This window comes from Mastigoproctus giganteus, chromosome 7, assembly GCF_048544385.1.
Source record: "Mastigoproctus giganteus isolate SK-2022 chromosome 7, ASM4854438v1, whole genome shotgun sequence".
Taxonomy (NCBI): domain Eukaryota; kingdom Metazoa; phylum Arthropoda; class Arachnida; order Uropygi; family Thelyphonidae; genus Mastigoproctus; species Mastigoproctus giganteus.
The window spans coordinates 81445914-81468670 of NC_143581.1; the positions used below are offsets into that span (position 1 = coordinate 81445914).

General features: G+C 37.0%; 1 protein-coding gene across 1 annotated transcript in view; it reads left to right on the forward strand.

Annotated features, from left to right (window-relative positions):
• LOC150083030 (DNA-dependent protein kinase catalytic subunit-like) overlaps nucleotides 1-22757 on the forward strand; it is a 205091-nt gene that overhangs the window by 51795 nt on the left and 130539 nt on the right. Inside the window, exons 4-5 of the mRNA XM_090378363.1 lie at nucleotides 4742-4904; nucleotides 13257-13435. Coding sequence (XP_090234489.1) covers nucleotides 4742-4904; nucleotides 13257-13435 — 342 coding nt within the window. The remainder of the gene's footprint in view (nucleotides 1-4741; nucleotides 4905-13256; nucleotides 13436-22757) is intronic.

Below are 22757 nucleotides of genomic sequence, written 5' to 3' on the forward strand. Positions count from 1 at the left end.
TGCTGTTACATATGTCACAAATCAAATGATCTATGCAGCAAATATTGCAATACCAAAGACAACTAATCAGTACCATAAACATTACAAACGATGGTAGAATGAAGAATGCTTGGAAGCAAGGAAAGAAAAATAAGGCTTGGAATCAATTCAGAAAGTTCCCCACCACTACTAATTCATAGCCGACGCGGCTAGGTAAAGTAAAGTGCCTGCCTGGTGGGTAAAGTGCCTGCCTGGCAACCCAAAGGTCGCGGGTTCGAATCCCGCCTCGGGCATGGATCAGAGTACTGCAAAAACGTTGGGAGGTGCATTATAGCCACAGAAGCCGATGCGCCAATAACTAACCAAAAAAAAAAAAAAAAAAAACTAATTCATAAAATATAAGAAAGCCAGAGCAAAAGCACATTATATTCGTCAGAAATCTCAGACAGAGTCCTGGATATCTTTCACTAGCAAAATTAATAGAAATACGGATACTAGAATTATCTGGAATAAAATTAGACAACTCTCAGGCAAATATTCAACAGTCCCTAAACTGATCATAAGCTGGAAAGGTCGTGACAAAACTGAACCAGAAAAGATTGCAAACCTTTGAGGAATTGTCGACAGCATCATCATACAGACCAGTCTTTCAAACATAAAGCTGAAATCGAAAATATAAAATTAACTTCCATGCAATTCAAGAAATTTCATACAACAAACTGTTTACCATAAACAACTTGCATAAAACCCTAACCAAATCAAAACAAAGTGCAGAAGTTCTGGATGGAATCCACTATCAAATAATTAAACATCTCACTGAAAATTCCTTATGCATGCTTTTACTATTTTATAATGTGATATACCTTGAGGACACATATCCAAGCTCTTGGCGGCATTCATTTGTGTTGGCCTTTCCAAAACCAGGGACTAACCACTCAAATCCATATAATCATTGCCCTATTGTTGTCTTGGAAAAACTTTAGAAAAAAATGACGAATGATCAGTTAGCATGGTTTCTTGACTTGCACAATCTCCTCAGTCCCGGTCAATTCAGTTTGTGCTACGCACTGCTGCTCCTGCCCACCTGGCTACGGAGGCGCCCTCATAAAAATTATCATTTTTGCAGATTCATTAAGTGCATCTGTGCTTTACAGACAGAAGATCATCCTTCTCATCTGTATGTAAGAAAATTCTTTGCTGCTCATCACTTAGGACAAAAAACAGAGTGGGATTTGCCTGGATTCTCGGACGTTCTGGAATTCTGGGTAATGAACGTGAGATCAAGCTGCAAAACATCCATCAGATGAAAAATTCTCACCTATATAAAATTTTACAAAATGGCTTTAAATATGTCATTTGAAAGGCCTCTGAAAATATATGGACAGAGACCTGGAAAACTCAAACTAACAACAAATTATACCATATCAAACAGCAGCCAAAATCTTGGAAATCAAGCTTTCAGTCAAACCGACATGAAGCAGTGATTCTCGCCTGGCTTCGCATCAGCCACACACATTTAACGGACTCCTACCTCCTAATGGAAGATGATCCTCCACAATGTCCACTGTATCTGACCATACTAACAGTGAAGCATGTCTTCATAGAAGGTCCACATTACCAGTTTGCCTGCCAATCAGCTTTCAAATCACATGCAAATGAACCATTAAGCCTTCAACTCATTATGGGAGAAAAATCAAACATAAATGAACTCTTTATATACCTCAGATTAATAAACCTTATCACCCGTATTTAATATGCCAACATCAGTAATAACATAACTGGAAATAACAAAACTTGAATAGGCGCAATATAGCCGAAGCAGCTCTTGCGCTATAAAACTAGAAACAACAACTTTAGCATTAGTAGAGGCATTTGATGCAAAAAAGCAAGCTTATGCAGCATCAGCCAAAAAAAAAAAAAACAAAAAAACCACTTCCACTTCACCCCTCTGTTCGTTCAAAATACCTGTCCAGCTGAGCCTTAAACTTATTTAGGCTATCAACTTCCATGACAAGGGATGGAAGTCTGTTCCACCAACCAACCACCTGCTGGCTAAAGGCAAATTTCCGCACGTCTATCCTACATCTGTCTTTCCTCAATTTGAATTTATGCCCTCTCAGGTGATTATTCTGAGCGAGAGGAAGAATCTCTATCAGATCACCTCGCTGGTGCCTAGTCTCCAGACACTGTAATTTGCAAAACTTAAGCCTTTCTTCGTAAGAGCACCCCTTTGTTCCATTCACTAATCTTGTTGCCCTTCTCTGTACTCGTTCCAGCAGCTCTACATCCTTCTTGAAATGAGGCCTCCAGACCTGTATACAGTACTCTAGGTGTGGCCTGACCATTGCCTTATACAAGGGAATAATCACCTCCTTATCCCTGCTAGAAAAATTCCTATATATCATTGACAATACACCATGAGCTACTCTTGCAGTCCGTCTGCACTGCTCAGAGAACTTTAATCCATTCACGCTTAGATTATGGTTGTCTAGTGTTTGACAGAAGCACTACTTTACAATGTCTAAATACCATTCAACTGAGGACTGTGTTGGGCACTTTCAGGACTTCTCCATTCCAAAGTCTCTATATTGAAGCGCATGATCCTCCATTACATCTTCATAGGAAAACATTGCTGCTCCAGTACGCTGCTAAAATCCAGAATCTTCCATCGCACTGCAGTTGGGTGTATTTTTATAATACTCAGTGGGATTTGTTCTATGAGAGCAAACCAAATGAAAATAGACCTGCTTTACTCAGGATGAAAGAGCTTGTTCAGAGTTGATTTAATTGATATTTTTCAGGACACAACTGCTCCTGTTCCACCTTGGACGTATGTTTCTGCCTCTTATGATGTACAGTTTCTTCATTGGGGGGAAAAATGTCATATCTCCTTGCAATATCAGGCAGTTGCCCTCAGCTCATGCTACTCTGAACTCCTGTGCCTGTAAAATCTATACTGACTGATCAAAAACTGCCAGTACAGTAGGTGCTGCTACAGTTTTTTCTTCATTTACTGCTACAACCTCACTACCATTAGCCTGCAGCATCTTCACTGCTGAATTATATACCATCTAGTTAGTGCTTAGTAAAATTATTAATCTTTCCATCTCACCTGCCATAATTTACACAGACTCCCTCAGTGCTGTGTCTGCCATAAGGAAGAATTTCTCATCCAATACGTTCATTCCCAGTTAATCTCCAGTCTCGCATATTCAATCAGTCAATCAGGTTTTGCTTGATCCCTGGTCATTCTGGCATTCAGGGAAACGAAAGTGCTGATATTGCTGCTAAACATCCTCAACCCACTTTCTCACAACATCCTCTGGTTCCTTACAGCGAAAAGTAAAATTTGGAAAAATAACACCAACAATAAACTTTACCAGATAAAACAAGATCCAAAGCTATGGCTCTCTAGCTTCTGATGAAATAGAAGAGAGGAAGTGGTATTGGCAAGACTCAGAATTGGACACACTCATCATACTTATCTCTTCTTAGTATTGGGAGAAAACCCACTTCAAAGTTCATCCTGTCATACACAACTTACAGTCCGTCATTTTCTGGTTGATGGTCCCTTACATTCAACCAACCGCTCTAACACTTTTCGGTCTCTCTCCACATTGAACATCTCTCATGATTTATCTCACTTCATAGGAAATGAAAAACAATGAACAGACACAATTTGGTCTCAGTAGCCCTTGTGTTGTTAAGCCCAATAACAACAACAGCAAAAACTCTCTCTCTCTCTCTCTCTCTCTCTCTCTCTCTCTCTCTCTCTCTCTCTCTCTCTCTCTCTCTCTCTCTCTCTCTCTCTCTCTCTCTCTCTCTCTCTCCCCCCCACCTCCTTCCCCCACTTCAAAATAATTAACAATCACAATTTTTGCAGAAGTAATGGACATCAATGGATCTTGTTGTGAACGTTTCTCTATATCTCTTTTAATTTCTTTTTTATTGCAAAAAAAAAAAATAAATATGCAGTTAGACTGCAATAAAAAAGAAATATGCCTGTTTGGCAAAATGAAATAGCTAATTCTTTTATATAAAATTAACAATAAATAATCTTTACTGAACAATGTAATACCTCTTAAAATTTTTGGTAACAAATGAAATTTAGCTTTACCATAGTGTTTGCCTGTGCCTTTCGAATAGAGTAAACGCCAAGTTACTTCTCATAATCAATCAATTTCTTAACTGAGCTAGTAGAATTAATTTCTCTTCCTAATTGCCTTGTTATAATTTAATCCTTGTGGCACCTTTAGCATGTCAGCTTTGGGCCAAGCCAATATGCCTGAAATTAGTACCTGAATTGTGTTGAAGGAGGAGAAATGGACAAAAATACCACCTTCCTATTATCTGAAATTGATTTAAAATCTACAAAGGAGGATATAGTGTGGAATTAAGGCAAAAGGCCTTAATTACACACTATGGGCCAACATGTTATTAAATGTTTGTGTCAGTAACAGGTTTAAAATATGCAGTTGTCTATTATTTTGGTAGTATAGTGTAGATCCAGCAAGTGATGAATTAACTTATTTTTTAAACTTAGCTGGGAAAAAAAAATAATAATTGCTCTACTACTGAAATAAAAATTTTGTATTGTTTCATAGATTGTTCATGCTGAGTGCTAGTTTTTAGAATTTAATGGCTATTATTTTTGACAATACAGTATAGGTATATCAAATGGTGAAATATCTTATTTTTTAAACTTAGCTTGAAAAAAAAGTAATTGCTGTTCTACTGAAATAAAATTTGTGTTGTTTTACAGATTGTGCCATACTTATTGAATGCTAGTTTTCAGAATTTAAGGGTCGCTGTTCCCACAGAAAGTCCAGAAATTCAAAATGAACCGAGTACAATAACCGTGCACAGGGCAAAAGCTTATATGAATCTTGCCCTCTTTTGTAATAAGTATTTAAGACAGAAAGAAGGTGAGAATTGCAAATTTACAGTGTGTATATATATATATATTTATGTATATTTTACAAAGTAATCAAACAAAATTTTTTATGGAAAGGTTAACTAGAAAAGAATAGCGAAAGCTTAAAAACTTAACTGCAATGTATGTTCTTAAAAAAACTGTGTGTGTGTGTGTGTGTGTGTGCGCGCGCGCGCGCGCGCACACGCGTGAGAGAGAGAGAGAGAGAGAGAGAGACAGGATGTTTCTAAAAACCAATGTATTTTCATACATTGGTTTTTAGAAAATTATTCAATTATTCTCTTTTAAATGAAATTGAATTCCAAGCAAAACAACTTTTTTTTTACTTATAATTCAACTGATGAGTAGGCATATCTAGTTACATTTCTCATTAATCAATCTCATGAAGTTACATGAGATTGATTAAAGAGAAATGTCTTCATTCACCTAAGTATATATTTTGGTCTGCAGTAACTAATAACATAGTGCCACTAGACTGATCTGGTTTGAGAATAAGCTTGATTGTAATATAATTATCAGTTCTGAATCCATCAGTGAAATTCTGAACAGTTCTAAAACGTGTACTGTTGCTGGATAAAACAGACAGCTTCAGCAAGATGATGTAACTCCTCATATTAAAAATCTGTCCCAGAAGTGAAATTACTCACTATGGTGAGAGAATGATCACCCAATATTTCAGCATGAAATGGTTTTTGCATTTCTGTGATCAGAACGTACCATATTTTTCCTTTTATCAAAGACAAATTATGGAATAGACTCAGAATCTGAGCTGAAAGAATTGTTTTGTTCATGGCAATAAATAATAATTAAAAAAAAAAAAAAAATTTGCGATTTCACTAAGTTAGACAATAAAAAAAATTTTGCGCCGTATTTAGGTATACTTTTATTAAAGTGATATCACTTTAATGAACTTTAATAAAAGCGAACTTTTATTAAAGATAGAATCCCAAGCCACAGGGTGGTCCAAGTCCTAAGCTAACCTATTTATAGAAATAGAGGTATGTCACAAAATTAATGAGACTGATTTTATGAAACGTGACATGGCAGTGCTGATATGTGGTATGACATGCTCGATCTATATCAGCACATAGATTGAGCACCCCCACAACAACAACAAGAGTAGTCTTTTCATTATGTTTGCGATGTATTTTCTATTATTATTATTATTAGCCGTATGTTGCAAGGAAGCCTGATGCTTATGCTGCACCAGGCAAAAAAAAAAAATTCTGGATTACCCCAAGGGGGAGAGAGAGAGAGAGAAGTAGAAAGGAATCATCAAGAAAAAGAAGAATGATTATATCCAGCTCAGGACCCTGGGTGTGTTAAGCCCATACTCACCAGATGTTAGTCCCTGCGGTTAAATGGTAAGTGTTCCTGCTCATCCTTTCAAAACATATGTTGACATTTTTGCACTACCCACAGGCCCTAAGTGAGATGCTTCAGACACATTCTGGCACTAGTTCAGTGCACAGGATGGTGTATGATGTGGGTTACCACAGCCATGTAGCCATTCATTAATGTGAGATGCCACCTAGCTGGGTGTAAAGCCTGCTTTTCTTGGACATAGACCAATGGAAACTTATGTTTTGGAGTGACAAGTCATGGTGTATAGTGTACCAGTCTGACAGTCATGCCTGGACAATGCTATGTCAGACTGTATTACCATGACAAAAAAAATGGAAATATGATGGTCTGGGAACATGGGTCATTTTGGACAAAGTCATGGTCTGTCTAAATGTCCTGGACAATAAAGCATTACCTATGTTGTGGCAGCATGTCAGGGAAGGCCTATACCTTTATCAGCAGGGTAACGGTCCATGTCATACTGCTCGCATTGTGATGGACTAGTTTGGGATATAACTTTAAAAAGTTGGACTGGCTAATGCAGAGCTCTGACTTCAATCCTGTAGAGATCCTCTGGAGGTGAATTGTATTATCAGATGTATGTAAGGAGAGACTGCCCGAATAACAGAGCTAAACTGGTCATGCTATGAAGGCCGAATGGTGGGAAATATCAAAGGACATTTACAAAATACTGATGGAGAGTGTTCCATGGAAACTACTAGCTGTCATGAAGGTTTGTGCACCTATTATTAGTTTTCTTGTAAATAAAGGTTATTTGCAGACATGCGGGTGGCCTGACAAGGTCAAATGGTCAGGAGGAGAATGCAGTAGCACACACTCTTTGACTAGATTGGGGTTCGAGCCCGTGACTGCTAAATATGATTAATGTTTGAATTAATGATTTATTGTAAACTTCTTTGACCTGGTGGTCATGTTGGAGTATAAACAAGAACTTTATCTTGATATTAATGATACAGCAGTGTATGCATTTTGCCAAAGTTGGTTCATGGAATTACTTTGAAGTATTTCAAGAATGACATTTTTTGTCTGAATATTGGAGTATTTTGAACTGGTTTTTCATTATGTTTAGGTTCAATAACTTTTTCAGTTGTAGTTGATGTTAAATACTGATTTAAATAAAGTTCAATTGCTTTTTGCTTTGTATTAGTTCTACTGTATATATTTCACTTTTACTTTAAAACCAAGAGCAACTCAGGCTCAATATATCCTACATTTAAATTCAGATTAAAAATTACATAAGAGTTACCTCAATCTTTCGTCCATAGGATTGCTTCTTTTCCGAACTCTACAACTCCAAATTTTTTTATGCGCAGTTTAAAATGATTGACTGATTAAATTTCATTAAAATACAAAAATTAAATGCACTCAATTCTCTAAGCCCATGACCCATCATGTCATATAAAAATTCGGCATTTGCTTCTTTAGCATCACATTTGTATTACATAATAAAACCAATGAGACAAATACTAAACTTTAGCATTAAAAGTTATAACACATTGTTTACAAATCTGAAGGATAAGGTAGGGTGACAAATTGTTCTCTTTGGACGTAGTGTCGCTATATACCAACGTTAATATTGATTGTGCATTGGATATTATATGGGACCTATTTAACAATGATTCCATTAATATAAATAAGTCTAAATTTCCAAAAACAAAGATTTTTCATTTAGTTAAATTTTTAGTTCAAGCAAATTATATTGCCTTCCAGGTAAAAATTTACAAACAAATATTTGGATTAACCATGAGGCTCAGTTTGAGCAATTTGATTGCCGAAATATATTTAAATAAGATAGAACAAATATATCTAACTCCATTTTTACCCAATATCACCTTTTATGGTAGATACTTAGATGACATTCTGATTATATCGGATGAGCAGACAACAGATAGCATTTTAGGAATGTTTAACAATGTGCACACGAAGTTAAGATTTACATTAGAGAAGGAGGACACACAAGCGAAGACAATAAATTTTTAAAATTTTACATTGACAAAGATAGTGATAAATTACAGTTTAAAATATATCGAAAACTGACAAACACAGGGATGTTCCTAGATTATACACGTTATCATCCTTTTACCTACAAATGTTTCATTATTTTAAATCATTTCACGAATTCATGTAAATGGATGACCCAGATGGCATTAGATTATGAAATTAAAGAATTTACACCAAAGTTTTTAAATGGGGGAGGGGGATATTTATTAGGTACCATAAATAAAATTAGGTTCCAGGCCAAAGACAAGTTGGAAAATATGGGAAATAACAATGGGCATGGGAAAAATATTTTATTATGATTCCATATGTCCATCAATGGTATAAACAGTTCAATATTCTTTTCAGGGACACTGATTTAGGGTTATAGTGAAGCCAACTAAGAAACTCCATTCTGTACTGAATGGGCATCCCACACTCTCCTCGTCAGCGATGGAGTTGACTCTGTGGTATATAATATTCCATGTGGGAACTGTGACTCTTCATATGTGGGATCTATGAGGTGACTTTTGGATATACGTCAAGTAAAATGCTGCATCAGTTAGGGAAATGAGGACCATGTCTTATTTAGTTTGGCGAAGGTTTTGAATGTACAACATAATTATACAAGACTTTTAATTACAGAAACCTTTGAAATGAAAATCAAAAATAATGCATTAGCATTATTAGTTGAAGCATATGATGCAAGAAAGCAAGCTTATATAGCTTTCAGCCAAAAAAAAAAAAAAACCCCTTCCCATTTCACCCATCCGCTCATTCCAGATATTTATCTAGTTCAGCATTAAATTTATTTAAGCTATCAACTTCCACAACAACAGATGGAAGTCTGTTCCAGCAATCAACTTCAATCAGTAACCTACTGGCTAAAGGCAAACTTCCACACATCTTTTCTACAACTATCTTTCCTCAATTTGAATCTATATACCTTCAGGTTCTTAATCTGAGCAAGTGGAAGTATCCCATCAGCACTGAGCCTGCTTAAACCATTCAAGGCCTTATACACTTCAATCAGATCACCTTGCAGGCTCCTGGTCTCCAGATGCTGCAATTTGCAGAACTTAAGCCTCTCTTGGAAAGAGCACCCCTTTATTCCTCTCACCAATCTTGTTACCCTTCTCTGTACTCATTTTAGCAACTCTACATCCTTCTTAAAATGAGGCCTCCAGACCTGTATGCAGTACTCAAGATGTAGCCTGACCATTGCCTTATACAAAGAGATAATCATCTCCTTGTCTCTGCTAGCAAAATTCGATGACCTGCTCTGGCAGCCCGTCTGCACTGCTCGGTGAACTTAATAGCTGACTGCACAATTACCACTAGGTGTTTTTCATTCTCCGCCTCCCTGAGTGTAGTACCACACAGTTGGTACATTTCTCTTGGGTTACTGCTTTCCATATGCAATACTTTGCATTTGTCAATGTTAAACTTTAGTTACCACTTCTTAGCCCATCTGCCTAACTTTTCTAGATTCTGTTGCTACTCCTGTTGCAGCAGCAACAGGATCTAGAAAAGTTAGCATACTGTCATTAACAACCATGTCACCCTTTGTATCATCTGCAAACTTGGATATTAAGCCTGATATACCTTCATCGAGATCATTGATAAATACACAAAACAACAATGGGTCCAGCACCAAACCCTGGGGACTCCAATAACAACATTAGTCCACGTAGAGTAGTGTCCATTGATTACCACTCTCTGTCATCTCCAACTCAACCATCCCTTTATCCATAGTAGCAACTTGCTCTTAATGCCATACTGCTCCAATTTGTACAGCAGCCTTCCATGTGCAACAGTACCAAAAGTTTTCCTGAAATCCAAGTATATGATATCAAAATTATTTTTTTGCATCCAGTTCCTTTTTGACCACATGATATAGTATCCAATCAAATTAATCAGACAAGATTTCCCTTTAACAAACTCATGCTGTGTCTTTCCTACTACTGCAGTTTTGTCTAGATGATCCTGCAATGCTCCTTTAACCAGTGACACCATTATTTTCTCTGGAACAGAAGTTAAACTAACAGGTCTATAATTATTTGTGTCACCCTTTGAACCCCCTTTCTGAATTGGGGATGCATTTGCACAACTCCAGTCCATGGGGACCTTCCCTGAATCTAAGGATGCTCATAAATATGACTAAGGGTTTGCTCACTTCCCTTGCTGGATCCTTCAATGTAACTGGATATATTCCATCCACCACAGGTGCCTTTTTTATGTTTAACTTCAACAATTTCCACTTTCTTCTCCATAATTACAAAATCATTTAGCTCCCTTTTAGAGTTTAGTAAACTTCTGTCCTCCTATTCCTTACAGAATTCCTCATGTGTGAATGTAGGTGCAAAATACTCATTCAGTTTGTCAGCTATCTGAGTAGGATCATCAATAGTTGAACACCACTCTCAGGTGGACCAATCTGGTTCATCCCCTTCCTTCTGGTGTTTACATAAGTAAAGAAGTCTTTGTTGTTTTTCCTTGCATCCCTTGCCAAGGATTTCTCATAATCAGCTTTCGCTTGGCTAACCTCCTTTGTGACTTGATTACAGACTAGCTTATATCTGCCATAGTCTTCTGTGTCTCCTGCTAATTTATGAATCTCACATATTTTTCTTCTCTGCCAGGAGACTCATTAGTTTATCTGACATCCATTTAGATCTAAATCTTGAACGCTGTTTTAAACATCATCAGTTGGTCCCACTGTATAGAATTTAAAAACTGTCTGAGACCACTGTAGTCACCTTTACGAAAACAAAAACCCTTCTCTTTACCCTTGATGGTAGTTACATCTTTAAGTAAATCCCACATCGGTACACTGTGATTACTGTCACCTAATGGTTCTTTTATCTGAAAATTCTTAATGCATGAATTCTTAATCAGATCAAGAGTATTACTCCCTATGGTTGCCCTCAAACTTGTTGCTAAAGAAAATAGTCCCCCAATAAATTCAAAAAAGTCTTGCTGGCATGCGAGTGACCAATCCATAAGTTCCAGTCAATATCTGGAAAGTTACAAGACATTCTGATTTACTGGCCCACTATTTCTCTGCACAATTGTTTGCTGTGCTCATCAGAGTCATTAGGCCTAAAACACACCCCTACTCTCATTTTCCCTTTCCCTGTGCTTATGTCACACCAAACTGACTCAACATTGCCCTGTGTACCCATATCAACTGGATGCACTTCTTTAGATTTTATATGTTTCTTAACTAACAGCATAACCTCTCCTCCATTCTTACCATATCTGTCTTTTCTATACACATTGTACCCCCCAAATTAGAATTCTGCACTACTTATATCTGTGTGACACCATGTCTGTGATAGCCTAACAATATCTGCCTTTGATGTCTTGACCAGCACTTCAAATTCATCAAATTTATTTACTATACTTCTAGCAACGGTGTTTGTGCAAGTTTACATGCACCTGTTCTTACTTTTAGTTACCCTAATACAGCCCATGTATTTTCTTGTTCCACGATGACTCATAGCAGCTCTTGAAATCCCCAGAAACCTGCTCTCCAGGCTGCTGCTCATCACAATAGAAGCAGTGCAAGAATCACTTTTGCCTCCTCCCATGGCTACTGTTAATCTTTTAGTCTGTTAATCTTCCCAAGTTAGCAGTTTTCCAATCCACATATGATTAACGTATGGAAACTATTTCTCATTTCGGATTTTGTGGATTTTCTCACGCTTGCATGATAACAAGCAATCTCTCTCTCTCTCTCTCTCTCTCTCTCTCTCTCTCTCTGTAATAAATAATGGGGAGGGGATGTTAGTTCACATTAGACAGTGTCCTACCTGTGATTGCGACAGTAAATTGAAAGGTTTTGTCCCTTAATGAAGGAAAATAATTTTTTATATTCATCATCATAACCACAAGGGCTCACATATTGTGAGTATGGGCTTGGCCCACCAAGGGGACTGAGCTGGATATCATCGTTCTTCCCTTTCTTGGTGATTCCTTTCTACTTCTCTCTCTCTCTCTCTCTCTCTCTCTCTCTCTCTCAGAGTAACTTGGAAATATTTTTTGGCTGGTGCAGCATAAGCTTCAGGCTTCTTTGCACCATATGGCTCATGATAATAATAATAATACCACCCTGTGTACTTGGTAGCAATATCTGTCACGGGGTGGAAACCCCAATCAGGGAGAAATAATATAAAGAGTAATAATAATTATAATAATATTTTTGTAGATTCGTCATAATTTTAGCACTGTTTATTTCAATTTCTTGGGGTTATATGGTGTATTGTTTAGGTCTGGGGTTGGGTTTGGGCCTTCGGCTGTGATCCCGGGGGGCATCTGGTTTGTCATGGGCTTAGAGAATCGAATGCATTTAATTTGTATTTTAATGAAATTTAATCAGTTAATCTTTTTAAACTGTGCATGAATGAAAAAGTTTGGAGTTGGAGAGTTTGGAAAAGAAGCAATCCTATGGATGAAAGATTGAGGTAACACTTGCATAATTTTTAATCTATATTTCACTTTTATAAATATGTACAAGCCTTATTATTTCTTAAATCCTTTTTTCCTACTTTAAGTGAATTATTAAATTAAAATCAAGAATTTGTATTATTACAAGTTAATTATTCCTGTTAATTGATTAAATAAGATGTTTTTTTTCTGATGTCTTAATAATAGGTTTTGGTAAACTCAAAAAGGTTCTTATCTAAAACTAAAACACTTTTAGTTATTGTAAACTTTATTGGGTACCTATACTCATAACTAATGAGTTGGAATTGTTATTAAACATTTTTACAATTGTGCAAGATTTAGTCAGAATTGCGTAATTCTCTACCAGATCTGTATGCAATTTAATGAACTTTATCAGCTAAGAAATCATGTCTAAGTTCTTGACCTTTTTAGCTAAATCCTGTAGTGTAATTTGAAGTTTATCCAAAAGAAGTCATATTTCTTCTTCAAATATTCATTCTGAATTATTTTATCACCATATTTTACCTTTATATTATTATCTCTTAATTTCTAGGCTCAGACACTGAGAAAAAGGTCTGTCTTCCTATATCATTAGATGTATATCCAGCTGTTTTTTTGGAATCTGTTCTTAATGCCATGAAATGTGGAAGTCCACATGCTATGCAGTATTTTCCTCGTGTATTGCAGGTTATTGAAACATACCCTCATTGCAGCAAAGATTTTCAGCAGCTGGTATGTTTAAAATTTTAATACTAATGTCCTTTAATGTATGAGGATGAGTCGAGGTTAACCTGGACTTATCCAGAATAACAAAACACTTTTCATGGTAGATGGTGGAAACATTGCTCTCCATCCCTGACAACAGTGATGCTTTCCAGATATGTGCATTATTAGTAGTACATGATGTTGCTCTAAAATAGCACTGAAATTCTTCACAGATTCGCCTCCGTAGCCAGGTGGGAAGGAGCAGCAGTGTGTAGCACACGCTTCTTGGTTAGACCAGGGTTCAAGCCAGTCACCACCAAATATGGAGGATGCGGAAAGGTCAGGGAATGACCACCGCATATCCCGGAGCAGTATCGCCTTAGTTGCTAATGCTCCTAAAAACCAAATAACTAACTAACTCCACAGATTAAGTGAAGAATTTATATGGAGAAGACACCCTATTTTATGGAAACATATATGATTTATGCAACAAGTTTTTAGTTTTCCAAAGGCCATGAAGAAGTTGCTAACTTACTGTGTTCATTTCAATCAAGATGCTGATTTGGAAAAGAGACATATTACAGTATATGTTATTACATCAAAAGTGCATATGTCATTGAAGTGTAAAAGCAATTCATTTATGGACATTTATTGTTCAAGAAAGTACGCACATGATGGGTCCCAAAAATGCTGACATTCAACCAGAAGGCACACGTTGCTGTTGAATATTTGAATTTGGTTTGAACTGTATGGAAATGCATTTCTGCAGTAAATAGTGACTTGTGACAAGACATGGGATATACTGCTTTAATCCAGAATCAAAGGGGTCCAGTATGAAATGGCACCATATTGGACCTCTTGATTCTTCCTTGTTTTTGAACCTTTTCCACTGAAAAAATCAAGACACAGTCTTCAGCTGATAAGATTGGACTGGGCTCGATCAGTACTCTCAGTCCAGCATCCATATAAACCAAATTCAGTAGTCCAAAGCAATAATGTGCCACTTACAATTCCATCCCAGAGACATCCACATTGTCAGGTAGCAGAAAATTTGCCAAGATTGTATCCTGTTGAGGTGAAAGAATCATGCCTAACAAGAATGGATACAGATGATACTATTGGCCAAGAATATCTGCTTGAAATACATGCAGAAGGTGATATGGATGATAGCATGATAGCAATGAATCAGGATGTCCCACTTTTCCCTGAAAAGAAAAATCAAAACCAGATCGTCATAAACAATCCGCTTGTAAAAAGCAGCCAGATACATCCTCCACGAACAAAACCAAATAATGGAACACATCATTCAGTGGAATTGTAGAGGTTTTCGCAGCAATATCAATGATATCAATGAACTAATTCACTGCTTCCGTCATGTTGCCATGTGCCTACAAGAAACCAACTTGGCACCCCAAGTTTCCCCTACAGTCAAAAATTATACCATCTTCAGACAGAATAGATCCAACACTAATAGTGCTCATGGAGGAGTAGCCATCCTGTTGGATTCAAGAGTTCCCTCCAGATGCAATCCATTGCAAACCTCTTTAGAAGCTGTTGCCACATGCATAGTAATTGGAATCACTGTTACATTAGTTTCAATTTATCTTCCACCTAATCGTCCATATTCTATTCAGGAAATCAAAGATCTTGTGTTGTAACTACCACCTCCCTTCTGTATACTAGGTGTCTTCAATGCTCACCACCCATTATGGGGTTCCCCTAGCTTAGACAGGCGTGGTAATCTTATTGAAATGGTGATAGACAGACAGAATTTAACATTGTTGAATACTGGCTCTCCTACCTATGTTCATTTTCCTACCGGATCAACCTCCACAATAGACCTTTCCATTTGTTCTCCAGTGCTTTATCCAAGTATTGATTGGGTAACTCTTAATGATCCTCACAACAGCGATCATTTCCCAATAATATGCAAAGTTTAAACTGCCTGTTCATCACCAAGAGATAATCCAGTAAAATGGAAATTTCCAAAGGCCGACTGGATAAAGTACAGCAGGCTTGTCTCGTTCGACAACCATATACAGTGCTCTTCTATCAACCATGTTACTGAACACATTAAAACCAAATTCTAACAGCAGCAACTGCAGCCATCCCACAATACCAAATCAGGAAAAGGCTAAAATTAAATTATTGGTGGGACAAAGAGTGTAACAATTCAAAAAAAGAGAAAAACAAAGCATGGAATCAATTCTACAAACATCCAACCACTTCAGATCTTATTAATTATAAGCAACTTAGAGCAAAAGCCCGTTATATCAGACGAAAACCAAAAAAAGAATCTCGGATTAAATTCGCTTCCTTAGTCAATAAAACAGACATCAGACTGATTTGGAACAAGATAAAACTGTTAAATTGTAAATTTCCTCCAAAATCTACTCCACTATTTAACTGGAATGGTCAGGAACTTTCTTCCCCTGCAGAAATTGCAAATGCACTAGGATCTGTATTTTCTCAGTTGGCCTCCTCAACTGCTTATGACCAATTTTTTCAAAAAATTAAAGATGTAACTGAAAAATCCAAACTGAATTTCACTGACAGATGTGCATTAACATATAATCAACCATGGTTGAACTGCAGCATGCTCTTACCAATACAAGGAACAGATCTGCTGGCCCTGATGGGATATTTTATGTTATGCTCAAAAATTTAGATCTAAAATCACACTCGTCACTGCTCATCTTCTTCAATCGAATCTTCACTGAACATACATTCCCAAGCTCCTGGCATCATTCCTACATACTGGCCATCCCAAAACCTGGTAAAGACTATTCTTATAACTATAGACCAATTTCTCTTACCAGCTGTCTGAGCAAAGGCTTTGCTCAGACAGCTGGTAAGAGAAAAAATGATTCATTGCCATCTGACTTTGTATCTTGAGTCCCAAAATTTGATCAATAACAATCAATTTGAATTCAGAAAAAATCGACCATCATTGGACCTTATGATTAAAGCTGATACAAACATCAGAAATCCATTCATCAAAAAGGAGTATCTCGTTATGGTCTGTCTAGATTTTGAAGCCTTTGACACAACACGGCATTTCGGCATATTAAAGGATCAACATTTTCTTAGCCCTAGAGGAAATTTGCCATATTTCATCCAAAATTTCTTAAAACAAAGATCATTTCAATTTCGCTATTGGGGAACTCTCTTTAAAAACTTTGTCCAGGAATAAGGAATCCCTCAAGGGTCCATTTTCAGTGCCACTCTATTCGCAATTACAATTAATCATTTAACTGAACTCATTCCAAAAACAGTGGACTCATATCTTTATGCCGATGATCTCACAATCTCCTGCCATTCTGAAAACATGAACTATATTGAGAGACAATTGCAGATATCAATAAATCGGATCCAGATTTGCATGACACAAAATGGTTACAGACTATCCAGCCAGAAATCGACTGCAATTCACTTCTGTACCATACGCAAAATGCACCCTGATTCAGAACTCTGATTAGATGACCATCCTATTCCAATAGCAAATAGTATTTGTCTGCTTGGCTTAATTTTTGATAGCAATTAAACTATCAAAATCACATTGAACATCTATGGACAGCTTTTGAAAAAAAAATTAACATACTCAGAGCCTTATCAGCAACAACCTGGGGAGCAGATTATTACACCTTGCTTCACTTATATAGATCCATAATCAGATCTCGATCGGACTAAGGTGCACCTGTCTTCGATTCTGCTAGGGAAAGTGATTTATGTCACCTGAACCCTATTCAACATTCAGCTCTTAGAATAGCCCTAGGTGCATTCAGGATATCTCCATTGCAAAGTCTGTATGTAGAAGCCTATGAAGTTCCTGTGAAGATCAGAAGAAAGATGTTATTACTTAACTATGCAACCAAGATCCAAAGCCAGTCGACCCATCCTAATTGGTCAATATTTAATGATCTGAAACTCATGACCTTTTATAGAAACAAACCACAAGCAACTAAGCCTGCTGGTATTAGGTTAATGGAACTAGCAGAAAACTGGAATATACAACTCAATAAAGTCCACCAAGAAACTATAGATCACGTTCCTCCATGGTCTGTCATCATGGTCTGTTACAATTATTTCCACCAATGGGGAAAACACTCCTTAACAGATAATAACATCCAACAGCTGCACATTGCACATATACAATGTTATCCTGACTTCTCTAAAATATCTACTGATGGATCGAAGTCTGAGAGTGGAACAGGTGCAGCAGCGGTATTCCACGATGCTACCATTTCTGTATCACTTCCGACAGAATGCAGTAGTTACACCACTGAATTATATGCCATAAAGCTTGCTCTGGAAAACATTTTCTATCTCTCAATCCCAAAAGAGCATAATCTACACAAACTGGCAAAGTGCCCTATTAGCAATGCAAAAGATTTCCCCACCTACTCATCCATTACTACAGCTCATCAGATCAGAGTTGATTCTTCTCAGAGATCATTGGCAAAAGGTTGTTTTCTGCTGGATCCCGACCATACTGGAATTCCAGGGAAAGAAATTGCAGATGCTGCCGCTGCCAAGCATCCATCCAGCACAGCCCCCAATGAATTTTCTGGTCCCATTCAGCGTTTACAAAATGCATGTACGAAATATATGTAAGGAACGATGGACACTGCATTGGCAAATGCATATACATCACAAACTCCTTCAAACTAAACCTGTATCGCAATTATGGACCTCCAATTTCCACAGAAACAGACAAGAAGAGGTAGTCCTGGGCAGAGCCCGAATAGGCCACACTCATTTGACCCATCTATTCCTGTTATCAGGTAATGACCCTCCACAATGTTCACATTGCCACAAGCTACTCACAGTAAAACTCATACTCCTGGAATGCACCTTGTATAACAATTCCCATCTAATTTCATTCACTTCTCTCTCAAACTTATAGGAATTGTCACTTAGCCATATCATAGGCGAAAATTCAAACCTTGCAGAATTTTTCTTCTTTCTGAAACGAATAGGTTTTTATACTCATTTCTAACTGCTTCCATAGAAGCCAATAAAACTAGTATTAAATACTATGATAGGTGCAATATGGCCTAAGTAGCCTTTGCACCAGAAAAATCTAAACACAACAACAACAAACGTTGACCACAACACCAACAACACACATGGCAAATTTGAAAATAACATTGGTAACTTTATGCTGAGAAATCATGCCCCACCCTAGTCTCCAGTGATTATCACTTGTTTGCCCAAATAAAGGAGCAGAAAGTCAAAAGAGATGACAAATTCACTCACAATATCCTGGATTGGCTACACAGTCAGCATACTTCTCTATTCATCAGTACCTTGCCATAATGATGGCAAAAATGTGTCACTGTTGAGTGATAATATCTTGAAGAAAAGAGTAATAAGCTTGATGATTCTGGTTTTTATACTCATACCATAACCATCAAACGTGTTGCTCTTCTTTATATGTATTTGTATAAGGGTTTTTGTAAAAAATAAAAGTCCAAGTCAACCTTGAACCATGCTTCTATTGAAAATAACTTTATGTATATTAATATTTTAATAGAAGTTCACATTAGGATAGCATTATCCATTTTGTGTATGTGCACACATATGTGTTGTATTAATGTTACAGTGGTAGCTTTGAAGATAAAATTTTAAAGGTTTTTAATTGATTGCAATCTAATGAGTGCTTAGAGTCAAAGTATAGAGTTCCTCACACTGCATTTTCTAATCACAAAATTATGATATTGCCATATTTTGTGATATCACAAAATATGGCAATATCATAAATCAAGTTAGTTAATGTACACAGTGCATTTCACTTTTAGATTTGTTTGTTTTTTTAATTAAATGAAAAGATTTTTTTCCCTCTCTTTCTGTCATTAATAGAAGTGAAAAGTAAATATAGTTATCTCCTTTTCAATTAATTACTAATATTATAACTTTATAGAACACTTAATAAAACTATAATTTTTATGTTCTCTAAACATAGCTGTTCAGTTTAATTACAGCTGTGTAATATTTATTATTCTCCTCCCATATACTCTGTTTTTTTTTAAGTCTTGTTTCTATGTATATCTTAGTGCACTTGCATCATTTATACACAGCCAATTATAGATTAGCAAATTTGCAATAGTGGCATCGTTTAAGTTACATCTCATATTGTGAATACCTTCATGGCGAGTTGCCATGACATTGCACTACTTCGAATAAGTAATGCTTCACCCGAAAGAGAAGACTGTTGTTACTTATTCTCAGTGGATACCACCACCCAGACGGCACCGTTTCAGGGCTGTTTGGCCTTTCTTCGGTGGGTGGGTAGGCACCCAAGTGATGTAATTATGACAAAACAGTTGTGAAGTATATCTCCACAGTATGAGAGATGCCTGATGGTGTATGATATAAGTTACGACTCTAATGCATTAAGGGCTTATGCCTCAAGCTGCAAAAGAGTAGACTATGTATATCTTAGTCTAACTTAAACAATGCCACTATTGCAAATTTGCTAATCTGTAATTGGCTGTGTATAAATGATGCAAATGCACTAAGATATACATAGTCTAACTCTTTCACAGCTTGAGGCATAAGCCCTTAATGCATTAGAGTCTCTTGTTTCTTAAAAAAAAAGACTTAAAAATAGCTTAATAATGTAAGCTATATATATATGTATCTTCACAAACGATACCACATTCACAAATCTTACGTAACAATACATTCAAAGTATGCACAGATCTGACACTAACAGTACTGCATTATAATGTGATTCATAATATGTTCCATTTGTAGAACAGAAATTCTTCTTCTTAAGAAGAACATCGTTATTCCTCTGCACAAGACAATTAGACTGGATTTCAAGTAGTGTTTTCAGGGTTGGACACTGTGTTTAAAATAAAAACAGATCTTCTAAAGGAAGGTGACATGTGCATTGCTTTAAATATGCTAATACTTTTAATATGCCAATATCACTTAATGAGATCAGAGCTGGTTACCTTAACTGTACAGTATGCCCATATGTTTCAAACCCATTAAGGTGCTTGAAGTGCCAGAAATATGGATGGTTAACCTTTAAAACATAGTACCCCTTCTGTGGATTTTTGCAGAGAATGGCATAATACACTGCTTGTGAGTTTAGCTCCTCCCACTGACTGGTTTTCATTAGAGTGTATACTGAAATATGAGGTGCCATATCCTACAGATGTGAAGAATGTCACTAAGATTCATGGGATACTGGTTGTTCTGACATGCTGGTAATTACTTGTGGTTTTCTTTCTAATGAATGCCATCCTTCCACTGATTAAAGTCAGTGGGTTTGCATTAGAGTATATGGAAACATGAGTTACCATATTCTAAAGATGCAAAGAATATTGCCAAGATCCATGAGATACTGTTTGCTCTGACAGGCTGTTAATTAACAGAGATTTGAGCCAGAGTGAATGCCATCTAGATGGTGCTGGTTTTAAATTGGGAAAAGAGTTTGCCCCTTAGTACTGTTTTTAAATCAGGAAACAATTTAAAACCAGTGCCAGGGAGAGGAAACTGTTTTCCTTATTTTATACCATTGCCAAGGGGGGTGGTAACTCATTTCCCAATTTTAAACTAGCACCAAGGGGTGCATAATTTACCACTTTTTGCATGGATTTTCTCCTCAGCACTGGTTTTAAAATGGGAGATGATTAAGTGCTCCATAGTGCTAGTTTAAATAAGGTAAACAGTCACCTCCCCCAGTGCTGGTTTAAAATCATTTCTCAATTTGAAAACAACACTGGGGTGGGGGCACTTTTCCTGATTTTAAACCAGTGCCAAGATGGCATTCAATCAAATGCAAACCACCGGTAATTAGCAGCCAGTATCCTATGAATCTTTGCACTTTTAGAATATGGTACCTCATGTTTCTGTGTACTCTAATGTAAACTTGTTGACTTTAGTCAGTGGAAAGACATTATTCTCTCTAATGCAAACTACCAGTAATTAGTGGCTTGTCAGAGTAACTAGTATTCCGTCCATGGATCTTGGTGACATTCTTTGCCACTGGTAATTAGCAGCTTGTCAGAGCAGTAAGTGGGAAGAGCTACACTTGTCTGACATTGCTTGTCATGAAGTTCCATGGGATGTGCTATGTTGTAAAGCTTAACCATATGGACATTCACAAATGGTCTGCCATGGTGCTCACGCATGCACTCAATATGATTCAAAGGACCATGAAAGTACATCGTGTAAAGCTACAAAGCCCACCCGTATTAATTGCCAAGGAAAGCATCCTGCATACTCCCAAGCATGCCAGAGGTGGAAAGAAGAAAAAAGAAATTCAGCAACTTAAGGCAGAGCATAATATTTCATACTGGGAGGCCAGAAAACCAGTTAAACCAGTAAATAGCAGCAAGGCAACTTATGCTGAACAGGATGCCAAGAAATGTTCTGTTGGGACTCAAACCTGGAATGACTGTACTTCCAAAAGAGTCATTTATGCCCATTTCCCACTATTTATTAAGCTCAGAAAAAACCTGCACAGAAAACTCAGTCAGTTGCCACTCCCATATCAGTACCGCTTTGCATTCCAGCATTACATAAATAAAGTAATAAAATAACCAGCAAAGGTAGTACAAGAAAACGTGCAAGTCAAAATCAAGGGATACCTAATGAAATGGTCTTGGAATTCTTTGAGGAGGAAAAAATGGACTCAGAACAGCATTCATACTTCCCCAAAAAAGACATATCCAAGACTGAAAAAATTAAGCCCTCGGCACTTTGGAAGCCGACCGATGGCTCCTCTAAGCTCAAATAATGGCTAAATTCCTAGAGTGGAATTTTTGTGAATTCTGGTGAAATGTAGAAGACAACAGCACTCCTGCAAAAGCATGAACCATCAAGACGCTCTTGCAAAAGCATGATAAGTCTCCTGTAAGCCTGCTTTTGCTTACAGGATGATCCCAATATGCATAACCTCACAATTATTCATAAGGATTGATTTATGGATGGCCATGCTCATGGAGGAGTCTCTATCCTAGTGGGAAACCAGACCCCATTTCAGCTTTTGCAACTTAAAACCAGCATACTAGCTGTTGCAGTTCACCTTACAGTGGGGTTTTAATTAACAGTGTGTTTCATTTATATGCCACTTGGGACTGACATCCCCCAGAAAGACCTTGATGCACTTGTTATGGCAGCTCCCCCTGTCTTACTTCTTGGGGATTTTAACCAATATAACACCCTGTGGGGTAGTGCTAATATAAATGGAAGGAGATGAGTCATAGATCATATGCTCACTGACAATGACCTCTCCCTTCTAAATATTTGTTCCACATGGGTAGGCATGTGGAACAAATACCTTCTTTCACATGTCTACTCATGTTTTTTCTACCATTGCTTTTTCTGTCTG